Source organism: Candidozyma auris, chromosome 6 (assembly GCF_003013715.1).
Source record: "Candidozyma auris chromosome 6, complete sequence".
Classification (NCBI taxonomy): domain Eukaryota; kingdom Fungi; phylum Ascomycota; class Pichiomycetes; order Serinales; family Metschnikowiaceae; genus Candidozyma; species Candidozyma auris.
In genome coordinates, this window is record NC_072817.1 from 795,210 (window position 1) to 809,186 (window position 13,977).

Consider the following 13,977-nt stretch of genomic DNA (forward strand, 5'->3'; position numbering starts at 1 on the left):
GACGAGGGTTACAAATACGCATGCTCGGTCGTAAAACGGCTCTATATGCAGCAGAACAAAGCCTTAACGTATCGAAGGCGATGTTACAATGCGAAGGCGTGCGTATACGGGCATTTAAGCCAGTCACTCATGCACACTTGAGCCATTCATCTCATCGCTTCACACATGCGCACACACACCCGTTTCCCACCGGGGCCACCCTTCCCTTAATGCCTCGGCTCAAGACTTGTAAATATCTCAGCACAACAAAAAAACCTAAACTCTCTAGTTGTCGTTGTTGATCCTTGTCATGAGATCGTTCACATCCTCGGCCTATACGTCGACACACCACTACGCAGGGCGGCGGGCACATCATGTCAAACAGAATTGTGCCAATAAGATAATGGCCCAATACGTGGGATGAGAGTCGTTTAGCCCATTTCGTGGAGTCGGGCCATGAAGTCTGTTCAGGCGAAAGCATGCTTGAATCCTACAGAAAACTATTCCAAGAAGGTGTAGTGTATTTTTGTTTACGTGTAAATCCATCTAGCGTGTACAAGCTGAAGGCAGACATAGATCTAGAAGAAATAAAACTTGAGGATCAGCATTAGCTCTGAGACTTTTCCAGAATGATATCATAAACAAAGACCATAGTTTGAACCAGAAGTTTACTTGGATGATGCTCTTGACTCTAATGCAAGAATGTGACTTCACGCAGCTCAAAGAGTTACACTTCCTACGGTCTGTATTGAACTTCAAGTGGCCAATCAGTACGCCTTTGTTGATTTGACAAAGAACATGTGGATCAGAAAGATACCAATGGCATCAGTGAAACTTTTAGCTTGCAGTTGGCAAGGTGACTTTTGCAAAAGGTCCAGCTTTAGATGTCCGGGAAGGAAGAACTGTGTAGTTGTTTACAAGTATTGATCAGTAAAGAAAAAGAAAAGAAGAGTATTCCACAAAACAAAAGAAATAATCGTAAAGAATCCCAAGAATTGATAAGTTGACATTGAGGTTAGCATTGATAATGACGACCATCAATGTCCTTTGATGGTGTCAGGATACACGCAATAGACAAAGGAAAATGCTACTGAAGACCTCATTGATCCAGAGCATGTTTTGTAAAAACAAGATATCATCAAAGAAACCTCTCCATGTAACATTGCAGCCGCATCTTCAGCTGCTCAGGCGTCCTCCGCAAACCCCAGTCACTCCAGCTTTGACCACCCCGAGCCCGCAGCCAAAAGAGGCAAAAGAAACGAAAATTGATAAAAAAAAAAAAAAAAGAAAAAATAAATAAAATCAAAAAGAAATCGTGCAACTGCGTGTCACACCACCGGCTGTTGACGAAGATCAGCTTCCTACTTCCTATGATCATTTGGACAATGAGAAACGAGAACTCCTGGTAGATCAAATAATTGGACTTCTCTTGCCTCCAGAACACTATCTTCCGTGAACATTGTAGCAGGCTTTAAGAAAGGAGTAGCGACCTGACCTCAAATTGCAACTGTAAACATCAAATGTCTACACAAGATGAGTGGGCCCATTGAGTCTCGTACGGTCGTACCCGCCCACGATAAATATCAACACAAGCTCTGCCGCTAAGCTTTCACCCATGCTCTTCAAATCTACATCCAATCTTCTTTGCGTCGTTATAATCTTATGCATTGTATGGAATAATCTCAAGGACGTTACTCATAGCGTCATTATTTCGAATTAGTTCATTAGACCTGCTCGTCACCAGGCTTCTGGTCAGCAGCAAATCCCGTCGAGTGGGCCATGTGGGCGGTCGAAGGAGGGACCCAGTCGGCCGACTTCCAGGCGGAAACACCCAGGGCGTACATCTCGTCAACTTCTTCCAAGGAGAGGCCCTTCGTCTCATAGACAAAGAAGTACACATAGAAGAACGAGAAGAGCAAGCACCCGGTGAACACAAAACCGTAATAGAAGTGGATGGCCGACGTGATAAAAGGAGTGAAGAAGGAAATCAAAAATCCCCACATCCAGTTGGCGGCAGTGGCCACAGACATGGCCTTAGCTCTGATTCTCAATGGGTAAGTCTCAGAGATGATGCAGTAACAGCCTCCGGCCCAGGTGGAAGCGAAGGCGCAAATGTACAAACAGGTGATGAAAATCATGGCGTTACCCGTTGGCTTTCTGGTGTTTTCTTCGGTGTTGTCGTAGCCGTCGATGTACAAGTTGGTGGTACCGAGAACGGAGTACACAACAAAACACACAAACATGGCGGCGGAACCGGCCAAAAGACAGATTCTTCTGCCCAAACGCTCAATGAGGTAGATGTTCAAGAAGGTTGAGGCAAAGTTAACGACACCGAGAATGATGGAGGTCTGGAAAGAGTCTTTCAAACCCACAGCCTTGAAAATGGTGGTACCGTAGTAGAAGAAGTAGTTGTCACCGGTCAACTGCTGCAAGGACTGAAGCATGATACCCATAATCACTCTTCTAAGAATCTTTGGCTTACCGGTGATCAATTCCTTCCATGAAGCGTTACCGGCCAAAGCTTCACGCTCAATACCAGCCTGAATAAGCTGCACTTCCGTGTAAACAGCTGGGTCTTCAACGGCAACCTTGTTGGACCTGGCAATGGAGTGTTTGGCGTCTTCAATCTTGTGCTTCTCAATCAAGTATCTTGGAGACTCAGGCATGCACACCATACCCACAAGCAACAAGATGGCCCAGGCAAAACAAAGACCCAAGGGGATTCTCCATGTTCTGGAGTCAGTGTACGATTCTTTGGTACCGTAAGTTGTGCAGTAACCCAAAAAGATACCGAGGGTAATACAAAGCTGGAAGCAGCACACCAAAGTACCTCTAATTTGCTTGGGAGATACTTCGGAAATGAAAAGTGGACAAATCACAGAAACGGTACCCACAGCCAAACCCGTGATGAAACGGCCGACAAAGTACTGGTACCACTTGTCCAGGGATGAGATTTGCACGATAATACCGATGATGTAAACCACCATGGCCACCATGATACCAATTCTTCTTCCCCATTGGTCGCCCATTTTACAGAGAATGATACCGCCAATGGCACAACCAACGTTGAAAATGGAAACCATCAAACCGACTCTGACGTCACTAAGATAGTACTCGCCCGAACCGTTGAGCTGGCCAAATCTTTGCTTGAAATCTTCCATGTTGACGAAACCGGAAATGGTACCTGTATCGAAACCGAAAACGAAACCACCAAATGCAACAAGGAAACACAAGAGACCAACCATGAGATATTCCATGGCGGATTTCTTGGGCAACTCAGGAAGCTCTTCTTCAGAGTCCTGCTTTTTGACTTCCTCAATGGGTTTTTCCATGAGTGAGTCGTTGGTGGGTGTTTGGACACCCGAGGAGTTGTCTTCTTTAGACATGATAAAATGAGGATGTAAGTTGAGTTTGAAAATTGAATGGTTTGGAAGTCGTAGGGAATGGGCCCATTTTATATAGTGTTGCACCACCGTAGGAGACCGGGAAAATTTTTATGAAAAGGCGATTTCATGTTGCAATTTTCAGAACAATTCGAATGCAAATGCGGCATCACGCGATATGGATGCAGGGAGTGCAGGAGGCTGCATGGGAGTGGAGGGCACCCAAAGATGCGGTGCACGGGTTTTCTCGTAATTAACTATGCTGGTGCACGGGCTTTACTCCCCCAACGCACCACCGACACGGCCCTCTCTCATGCAAGCCCATGCGCCTGCTATGCTGGTGCACCGTTTGCGCATGACGCATCTCCAGTCGCTCTAGGTTTCTCCGTGTATGCCCCGGAAAATCTTGATCATACAGATGATAGCCTTTTGCCGAAAAAAGAAACTCAGCCGGAGAAACATTAGAACTCCTGATGCCCTCAAGGAAATTACCGTCAACACCGTCAGCCGAACACCTCGAATGTATGCCCACTTAGCCCCCATTGTAGTAGCATGTACGGTGTCCGGCAAAAGCCGCCCGTAAAACTACGATGGCGTGTTCGGAAAAACTCTGGAGTCATGCCGCCTGTGGTATGCGGAAAAACTTTTTTTGTGGGCCAATAGCAACACAATCGGCCATTCAGACTTGACACTCGGAATCATAACATTTTTCCGCAGGCGGTGTTTCGTCAGCGCTCACAGACTGTGGGGTGTCCCCCATCAACGTTTGTTTTTAGAAGGCAAAGGCGCATAACCTTGGGATGTCAGGGCAACAAATTTTTTTTTTTTCTTTTGAGAAATGAAACATCGATGCCCAATATTGCAACGTAAAGCCGTTGCAACATCTCGGATCAATTGCCCCTAACCAAAAGACAAAAGCTTGCACACAACCCAAAATGGGCATTTGCCGAACGCCGCTTGAGGCACAAGTTACCGCCAGATGCAAAAAAAAGGACAAAGTTTTGACACTTGCCTAACGGCGTTGAAGTTGCCTTGCAGCCGATGGCACTATTTTGGCATTCCAGGTTTTTCCGGGGCCGTGCAGGTCTCCACGGGGATTTGTATGGAGACATCACCAGACTCCACTCCAATTTCACTTGTGCCTGAAATTCCCCAAGCGGAAAGACCAGGGTCACTTTTTACTTGAACAGTTCTTTTTTTTCGTAAAAATCATCCCTGCAGTGGATATTATTTGATCTGATCATCTTTCCAATTTTTTTGGGCCGCCTGGACTGAAATCGTTTCGACGCCCTATAAGAGCATAGACATCACGCAACGAGCATGGGCTCAGAGAAAATTGGAAGAGCAATCTCAAAGACTCTGACAACCGGTGATGAAACGAAATTAGCTTTCTGGATCGACATTGCTTTTTTTTTGAAAGAGTATCTTTATTTAGATCTTCTTGATATCTTTGGGTCCCAGTTTCACCTGCACCGTCGGTCACCTGTTTTCTAAGGACTTGCCGGATATGGCAAAGAAGCATCCACCCGATATGAGATTCGATGAAATTGGAACCTGAAACTTGGATCTGTCAGGCTTCTTTTCCTTTTCATGCACGGTCCGCCGATCCGTCGAAGATCGAATGTATCTTTTGTTGAAACTGAGGGCAGCTTGAAATTGGCAAGTCTTGAAAGATTGGAAGGGGAGCCAGCTTGAAATTAGAAAAAGAAAGAAAATCTGTACCCCAAGGAAACTCGTATGGTGAATGTCAGCGGGATAGAATATTGGTATCTCTGACTCACTCACGTTGTCTCTTTGATAGCCCATAGGTATAATTTTAAAGAAGGCAGACCGCATCAAACACCTAGATGGACCCGTAAGTGATTGAGCATTTGAACTGTCTGACGCTTTGTGAGGCAGATGTAACTGTCAGCATCTTGGAGAGTTGGGCACTGGCGCTAGAATAATCTCTACCTATGTGAAATGCTGCCAGTAAGAGAACTTCACGCAGTTTTCTAGCACCTTCGGGGAGGATTTACTTTGTTTAAACACACATTGCCGAAACTCATGATTTTCCTGGTTCTGGGGATCAGAATCTCTCTTGAGGTCTATCCACAATACGAACGAGACAGCCTCTATGATTTGTTTGGCTCATAGTGAGCCTACAAATTGGGTCTTGTGAAGTTCAAAATAGTTCGCCAAGAGACCTGTCATTTATCATGTTTTTGTCTTTCGATCCATTCCTAAAGGCTAATATAGAAGTTGTTCCTCGAAGCACCGGTGAGAATCTCTTTCTTCTTCATCTTGGGGATTCGCTCATTAACCTTCCCCGACCAGTCAAATAACCAGTATGCCACCTTGTTAGCCTCGTGGGACTTCACCACTGAGAAACCCAATTGGCCCATGATCTGCAAGAACAACTGTCGGCTCATATACCGAGAATTTGCGACACATGGTAAAGGCAACACCATGAAGACACTCGAATGATTTCCAGATGTGGGAGGAAGGAGAAACTCTGTAAATCTACGTAGCATCTGTCCTCGCTGCTCTGCTGTGGGTACAAAGTTCAATACCAAAGAGCACGAGATCACATTGAATTTCTCCTCATCACTTCGTGGAATCGGCCTTTCCATGAAATCCTGCTGCAAAATTTTGGGGCTCTGCGAGTTCAAGTCTATACGAATGACATCCCCAAACAATCCACTAGTAGATATATTATTTGTTGGACAGAGACACCCGATCTCAAGGCTCCTTGTAGCTTTTCGTCCTAGCTCTTTGTACCACTCCACAAGCTTTTTGGATGAATCTCCTCCACGCTCAGATGCCTGGCCCATGGTTGAAGCCATCTGGTAGATGTGAAGCCCTCCACGGAGCTCAATTTCCTTATCTATGCGGCCGAGAATTCCACCAAGCTCATCACTTGAGGTTGAGTCGTCAAAGCGGAACAATTCTGCTTTCTTCGTGAGTTTGAATTGCTCATACTGCTCAGTGTATGCCTTCCCTAGGTTACCTTTATAGTTTGATTCGGGAAGATGAAGGATTCTTAGAATAGCCGCTTTGTTCTTTTGCAAAACATGGAACCGCCGTATAATTTTGCGGGCTTTCTGAGGCTTGAGCTTTGGCTTTTCATGCTTTTTTGCCGCTGCCGTTATCGTTCTGGGTCTCTTTAGCATTGGTAGTAGGTAGTTGGTGATAATGCAGTGCGAAAGACAAGATGAAGAGGAGGAATACAGCTTCGCAAGAAAAGTACACCAAAAAAAAGTAGCGCAAAAACTGGAATTTAGGAATATTTTTTCAGAGGAGAATCGCTTTTATCCTTGGAATAATGATGGTGGATCTTTTGAAGTTGACATAGATGTTATCACGTGCGCTGCGTCACGTGCGCGATGAAGGCTCATCTCGATGCCCATACATATTTTCCTTATCAACTCCACTACTAGCCCTTCCCTAAATATCATGGCATTGCGTAAAAAAAGCAGCTTTAAGCTGCATCCAAAGAAAGCGCCCACATTGAAGCAAAAGCATAGAAGAACCGACAAGATTATCAAGGCAGATGCCCTAAATTGGAAACCTGTTGAGCTTCCCGATCATATGGACGATTATGGAGGGCTTTATGGGATCGAGGAGTTGGAAGGCGTGGATGTAAAGATGGTCAATGGTAAGGCCGAATTCATAAGTAAAGAAAGTGGTGACGAGGCTGAAGACGACATTGACGAGTTCCAAGGCTTTGATGATATGCCTGAACCCCAGACAAAGAAACAGAGGACTGATAAGAAGGAGAATGAAAAAGACAAAAAAGGTGAAAAGACGTCTCAGCTGAAAGAAAAGACACAAAAAGAGAAGAAGACGGAGACAAAGGATGATAAGGCCGCCAACAAGCAGGACCAAAAGGACGATAAATCAAATTCTGAGGAACTCATGGCCAATGCCTTTGCAGCCCTAGACATTCCTCTCCCTGATGACGAGATTGATTTGCCTCATTGGGAAGACATCTCCCTCAGTCCCTACCTTTTGAACGGCCTTCAGCTGCTTGGCTTCAAGACCCCTACTGCTATTCAAAAGCTGGCTATACCGTTAGCATTGGAGGGTAAAGACGTCATTGGAAAAGCCACTACAGGCTCAGGTAAGACCCTTGCGTACGGGCTTCCGATCCTTGAAAAACACATTCAAAAATTAACAGAGCTCAAGGAGTCGAGATCCAAAAAAATTATCCCCCCACCCTCTGGTATCATCTTCGCTCCCACAAGAGAGTTGGCTCACCAAGTTGTGGACCATCTTGATAAGATCTCCAAGTTCGCGCCACTTCTACAGAATGGAATTGTGTCGATCACTGGAGGTCTTTCTATTCAGAAGCAAGAACGTTTGTTGGAGTATGGACCTAGCATCATTGTGGCCACTCCCGGTCGTCTTTTAGAGCTAATAGAGAAGAATGGCGACTTGGCAAAGAGATTGGGATCCACCGACACCATTGTGCTCGATGAGGCCGACAGACTTTTACAAGATGGCCACTTTGAGGAGTTTGAGAAGATCCTTGAGTTATTTTACAAACAGAGAGACCACGCCCACGGCTACAAGTGGCAGACGCTAGTGTTCTCTGCTACGTTTTCTAAAGATCTTTTCGGTAAGCTTGATAAAAAGGGGAAGCAGAAGGATAACAAGGCTGTTACCTCAGGCGGGCTAATTGGCAACACTGAGATTCTGGAGCTTTTGCAGAAGAAGCTTCGGTTCAGAGACCCTAAGCCTTCGCTCTGTGACGCTAATCCCAAGGAGATCGTCTCTGGGCAAGTCACCGAGGCGCTTGTTGAATGTGGTGCTTCAGAAAGAGACTTATATTTGTACTACTTCTTGCTCATGTACCCGGGCTCCACGCTAGTCTTTGCTAATGCAGTAGACTCTGTCAAAAGACTTGTGCCTTTCCTAGAAAGTCTAAAGATCCCGGCGTTCTCTATTCACTCGTCAATGATTCAAAAACAGAGATTGCGTGCTCTTGAAAGATTTAAGGCTGCTACCGAGAACAGCAAAACAGCGGTACTCATAGCTACCGATGTTGCTGCGAGAGGTTTGGATATTCCCAAAATCGACCATGTAGCGCATTATCATCTACCCAGATCCGCAGATGTGTACATTCACCGTTCAGGACGTACTGCGAGAGCCGGACTGGAGGGTGTTTCGGTGATGTTTTGCTCACCTCAGGAGGCATCTGGACCTTTCAAGAAGTTAAGAAAACTTGTAGCTGCAAGCGCTGAAAAGCTGTCAAAGGTATCAGGAAAAGGGGATGTTAAGTTGCTAGACGTCGACTACGACCTTGTGGCTCAGCTTAAGGAGAGAGTGAGGGTTGCATCAAAGTTGGCCGACTCAGCAATTGCTTCTACAGCCACAAGAAAAGAAAATTCATGGGTCAAGCAGGCTGCAGAGGATTTGGGCATTGAGGATGTTAATGAGCTCGACATGTTCGAAGACGATGTTATCAAGAAGCAGAAAAAGAGAAACGAGGGCAAAAAGCTAACAAATGACGAAACAAAAGCGTGCAAAGCCGAGCTCAGAGAGCTTTTGGCTGTGCCCCTCAGGAAGAACCACAGAAGATCGTATCTAACCAGCGGACTCGAGAATTTGGCTCATCAAATTGTTTCGGGCAAGACCTCAGAAACCGTGTTGGGCAGAGAGGCAGTGAAAGCGTTGGACGAGCTCAAGTCAAAGAAGGGCAAAAAGAGAAAGCAAAGATAGGCCCTATGAAATGGCAATTATTTAGTCTACACCATGAGTATTGATCATCAGGGAGAATACTCCTCTTTTGCATTGCATTCTAAAATACACAGACAGCTGAAATCTGTCTACCCACCTCAAATGAAATCCTCGTCACTATCGTAGTACTCGTCCTCGTCGGACTCGTCGGCCAACTGTTCAAAGTTAAGCTTGTATCTCAAAAGAGCACCAACACCACCGAAACCTTGCACGAACTGAGCACCCTCCGAGGAACGGTCAGTAACGAATTCAAGCGTAGCACCGAAGCTCTTGTAATTTTCAGCCAACCACTCCAAGAACATCTCCTCTTTCACTACCTCCATCTCAGTGCCCGTTGCCTTGTCGATCATGTAAGATTTGTCTGGCAAGTCTGGGTTGACGTTGACAATTACTTCGCGGTCTTCGGAGTCCTTCAACGTGTATCTGACAATGTTCAAATTCTCGTAGACAATTACGGTTTCACAGGCACCAGCGTCCAAGGCCTTCAAGGTGTCGTCGATACCGTAACAGAACTTACCCGAGTCAAGAGAGATCTCCTCGAAATAGGTGTTCAAAAGCTTCTTTTCCTGAACGAACTTCACGTTGGCCAAGGTCTCTGCCGAGAGCTCAATGGCCTGATTGAAACCATTTTCTCCACCGTAGGAAACATCGACAATCTTCAAGACACGCGCCTGCAATCTGGAGTCGAACAAATCGGATTTGGACAACTCGTTCTTGAAATCGGCCGAACCAGCCAAAATAAGACCTTTGCAGTTGACTTTATCGTTTTCAATGAAGTTTTGCACCGCAACCTCGGCGACTTTTCTAACGTAATTGTGTCTTTTCTCCTCACGCAAACGCGAGAAACGAACAGCAGATTGACCACCTCTGCCGTGCTTCTTGGGCAAGTCGACGGTGAACTTGTGCAACACCTCTCTGTTGTTACCACTCACAGCACCGAAAAGAGCACCGTTACCATCCATAACGATGAAACCAAATCTGTCGTCATCCTGGAGCAACTCAGAAAGTGCCTCCACGTGGAATTTGTTGTCACACAAGTACAAGGAGGTGTTGATGGGCTTGAATGGTTCAAAGTCGATGTTCAACTTCTTTTCTTTCCCTTCATCGGTGATGACATCACCACAGTAAATGACAAGTCCGTTTTTGGGGCAATGCGTGTACAACTTCAACTTCTGCTGGGTCGACGTGATAGCGGACAACACAGACAATCTGTTCACACGAGACTTGATGTTGGAGGCGGTACCGTATTCTTCAGTCAACTTCTTCTGCGTCAAAGAAATCTGCGACCCTGGCGGGATGATCAACGAGATCATCGACGTACCGTTACCTCGGGCCATCTCAAGGGACTTGATCAACTTCTTGATCTTCCAGATTTCGATGTTTTTCTCTGCGCCGTCCATGAGTTCTATGTGGGTTTGTGGATGGAAGGTGTATCTATGGGTAGGTGAAAATTGAAGCAAGCGCATAAAAAATTTGTAGCGTGGACTGCACAGGGGGCTGCCACCAGAGGCACTCAACCAGGTTTTCGATGGCAAAACCGATGAGTTTCAAGTAGAAGATCTCCAGATCAAGGTGATATCGTTCATGCGGGGTTTTGAAAACTTCAGCTAGACTATTCTTCAATGGAATGCCTTTTACCAGACTGGCGGTAGTGCACATAAGCCCACACGTACCCTCTGTCGAATGCAAGCTTCTTCCCTAACCAATTCTCTGGAAGATGTAAAATCTGGTCCTTTAAGTTCAGTTTCTGTCAGATAAAGCGCTTCCTTCCCAATCCTCAAAACTTTTTGTATTTCTTGTGGGTGATAGATGGATGCAGTCAGCGATGAGAAGCAAACACCGATTTCGCAGCCATTCAAAATCCATATGTCCACTCATCTAGTGGATAGGATTTTTACCATACTTTCCTCCAAAACTATTTTTTTTTTTTTTTTTTTTGCAAGAACTCGACTTATCTGCTTTGATGAATTGCTAAGGTTAGGAAGTAATCTTCTTTAAAAAGATTCCGATGACATTCACTTTGTTGTTCATAGTAGAGGAGAGAATGGATCGAAGCAATGCTGGAAGGTTGCCTGAGGCAACAGTGAAGTTGAGGCAAGGAGATGTATAGACCTTGAGGCAGGCGGGATAAGAAATTTTCATCATGTAGAAAAATAAGTTGAATTCTGAAAGTATTGTCCAAGCATACTTTCTCATTTGCAGCCATTATCACTCATGGCAGTTCGTCTTCGTACATACTAAAAAGTGTCTGTTCAAATTTTCACAATCTGGGTTTAACTTACATTGATGTTGCGGGACGAAACGAGTTTCAAATAGAAACTGATCGTTTTTTGTGATTCGACTTGACACGAACGAATCTATCGGATGAGACTCATTCTTGGGCTTCAGATGTCTATTCAATCTGCATTGTTAAGAAGCTGCCTTTTCAGGCGGGTTTGCTTACCTTTGAGGGAGTACCCAAGTCTTCGATTGAAAAAAGTGTAGTCTGAGCTGATATGTGGATTTGTAGTTCCGTGAAGTAAAGTTTAATCTACTAGTCGGCCATTTGCAGCAATTATCATCTCGCGGGAAATCCAAATAACAAGAGTAAATTTGAATATGGACTGGATCGTACCTAACGAGCGGTTTGAACCCAAAGTAAAGCACATGTATACATATATGCTCTTTACACGGAAAGCCCACCCTTAATGCCTTTTGTAGTCACAAATATCAAGAATTTCAAAAAATAATACTCCCATCTGGATAGTTTTCGAACAACAACGTCAGTGTCCCACACATTTGCAAGACCTCTTGGTCTATTCCCCAGTCAAGCACCAAAGACACAAATCACCAGCCTCGGAATTACCCAAGATTCCAGATGTACCTAAAAAAACCAATTCTGAACCCATTCTGTCCATTTAATTTCTGTCCATTTCTTCCGATCCTTTCGCCCCTCGTGGTGACATGTAGAGCGGGCTTTCTTCCATACTATAGCATCGCTTACTGAGCAAATTGAGATATTTACCACTGCCCACACAGATGACCCAAGATGACGTTTTTGAGCCTCTGTAACTACACTTGCACTTCAACTGCAAGAATAGCGCATAATTATCCTGAAAAAAGCAAAGCTTCGAACTAGCACCACCTAGAAAGAACCTCGGGAATGGGTGGTCCCGAGTACCGTGACCTGCACATACACAAGGTGTAAATCGACAAAATAACCATACTCTTAGACTTATCACTTCTCCCCCCTCCAAGTATGAGCAGTGCAAAGGCTTCCAGCATCGACGTCACACTGCCTCAAGCGCACGAAGAGTCCCGCTCGCTGGAGTCGCCGTTCACCGACGATCACAGAGCGAATTTGAGCCAGTCTGCGGAAAACGAGCAACATCTCCATTCCAGAGCATCTGGTGAGGAAGACACAGAAAGAAGAGACGATTTGGAGACCGAATCGGATAGCGATCTGGATTATGCTGTGCCTCCGAGGAAGGAGCACTCAAGGAGACCAAATGACAACGCGTTTCAGCAGCAGCGTCTCAAAGCGGTGAATCCGGTCATTACCGCTAAATGGCTCATTTCGATCTTCTTGGGAATGGGGGTTTTTCTCATTCCTTTGGGTGGTGCCATGTGGTTGGCTGCCCACAGAGTGCAAGACTTGAAGATTGACTACTCACAGTGTGAAAATTTGGCGTCGTTGGACCATTGGCTGCCTATTCCAGAGAAGTACACTACATACAACTACCACGGAAACAAACAGGTGCAGCAGGCGCAGTGGAGGTTGGACACGGACGAAAGCCAGCCGTTTGAAGACGAAAGACGCGTCTGCAGAATCCAGTTCCACGTTCCCCACGACTTGAAGTCGCCTCTTTACTTTTTTTACCGGCTCGAGAAGTTTTCCCAGAACCATAGAAGGTACGCCAAATCCTTCTCTGAAGACCAGATTGAGGGAAAAGCTGCCTCTTTGAATTCCATCAAGGGCAGTGTCGGTGAGAACTGCGAGCCTCTTTCGCAGAACGATGAGGGTAAAAAGTACTACCCTTGTGGGCTTATAGCCAATTCTTTGTTCAACGACACGTACAGCTCGACTTTGCGGGGTGTCAACGGCACCTCAGAAGATTACGTGATGTCCCGGAAGAACATCGCCTGGTCCACGAATAAAAACAGGTTCAAGAAGACCAAGTACAGTCACACCGAAATTGCTCCGCCCCCAAACTGGTACAAGCGGTTCCCAAACGGCTACAACGAGACGAATGTGCCTGACATTTCCACATGGGAGGACTTTCAAAACTGGATGTTTACGTCAGCGCTTCAGAACTTCAACAAATTGTATATGAAGAATGTGAACGAGCTGCTTAAGGAAGGTATTTACGAGGTGTCTGTTGGGTTACACTTCCCTGTGTTGCCGTACGAGGGAAAGAAGATGATCTTCATCTCTCAGCGTTCAGCCATTGGTGGCAAGAACTTCTTCCTTGGCTTCTCCTGGATTGCCGGCGGAGCCGTGTGTTTGATCATGGGCATTCTCATTCTTGTGTTGAACACCATCAAGCCTAGAAAACCCGGAGACGAGCAACTACTCAGCTGGGTCCGGGAATCCATGAAGGAGGACTCGAAGGACACTCCTAATGAGAACTCTGTCAGCGGATCGTCGGGCGGCACCAAGGGCAACAGCGACTAGAGCACGTGAATAGTCCACAAGAAAGAGAAGGCAAGCCGAACCGTCGAGTTTACAACGCAGATGAAGCAGCCTATGTGATCTCGGAAAGCGAATTGCGATCACCAAAGTGAAATCCGCTTTTAAATTTCGCTTTGTGTGGTCCCCAGGGTAGGACCTAGACAATCCCAATCCCATGTGGGCGCAAAATGGCACAGGGCGGTAAAAGTGTGGCACTACCACACAGTGGCCAGATATTTTGAC

General features: G+C 45.8%; 5 protein-coding genes across 5 annotated transcripts; 2 read left to right on the forward strand and 3 right to left on the reverse strand. All coding sequences in view use genetic code 12, as the record gives it.

Annotated features, from left to right (window-relative positions):
* Positions 1-1,703: 1,703 nt before the first annotated feature.
* CJI96_0005035 (sugar porter family MFS transporter) lies at positions 1,704-3,365 on the reverse strand (the record flags this gene model as incomplete). Its single annotated transcript, XM_029034055.2, has 1 exon — positions 1,704-3,365. The coding sequence occupies one exon, from the start codon at positions 3,363-3,365 to the stop codon at positions 1,704-1,706; it is 1,662 nt and encodes a 553-aa protein (XP_028891618.2).
* Positions 3,366-5,584: 2,219 nt separating this feature from the next.
* On the reverse strand, positions 5,585-6,514 carry CJI96_0005036 (25S rRNA (adenine2142-N1)-methyltransferase; the record flags this gene model as incomplete). The annotated part of the gene is made up of 1 exon (XM_029034056.2): positions 5,585-6,514. The coding sequence occupies one exon, from the start codon at positions 6,512-6,514 to the stop codon at positions 5,585-5,587; it is 930 nt and encodes a 309-aa protein (XP_028891619.2).
* A 283-nt stretch (positions 6,515-6,797) lies between these two features.
* Positions 6,798-9,065, forward strand: MAK5 (putative ATP-dependent RNA helicase; the record flags this gene model as incomplete). The annotated part of the gene is made up of 1 exon (XM_029034057.2): positions 6,798-9,065. The coding sequence occupies one exon, from the start codon at positions 6,798-6,800 to the stop codon at positions 9,063-9,065; it is 2,268 nt and encodes a 755-aa protein (XP_028891620.2).
* A 116-nt stretch (positions 9,066-9,181) lies between these two features.
* Positions 9,182-10,483, reverse strand: ERF1 (translation termination factor eRF1; the record flags this gene model as incomplete). Its single annotated transcript, XM_029034058.1, has 1 exon — positions 9,182-10,483. The coding sequence occupies one exon, from the start codon at positions 10,481-10,483 to the stop codon at positions 9,182-9,184; it is 1,302 nt and encodes a 433-aa protein (XP_028891621.1).
* Positions 10,484-12,321: 1,838 nt separating this feature from the next.
* On the forward strand, positions 12,322-13,737 carry LEM3 (Lem3p; the record flags this gene model as incomplete). Its single annotated transcript, XM_029034059.2, has 1 exon — positions 12,322-13,737. The coding sequence occupies one exon, from the start codon at positions 12,322-12,324 to the stop codon at positions 13,735-13,737; it is 1,416 nt and encodes a 471-aa protein (XP_028891622.2).
* Between the last annotated feature and the right edge of the window lie 240 nt (positions 13,738-13,977).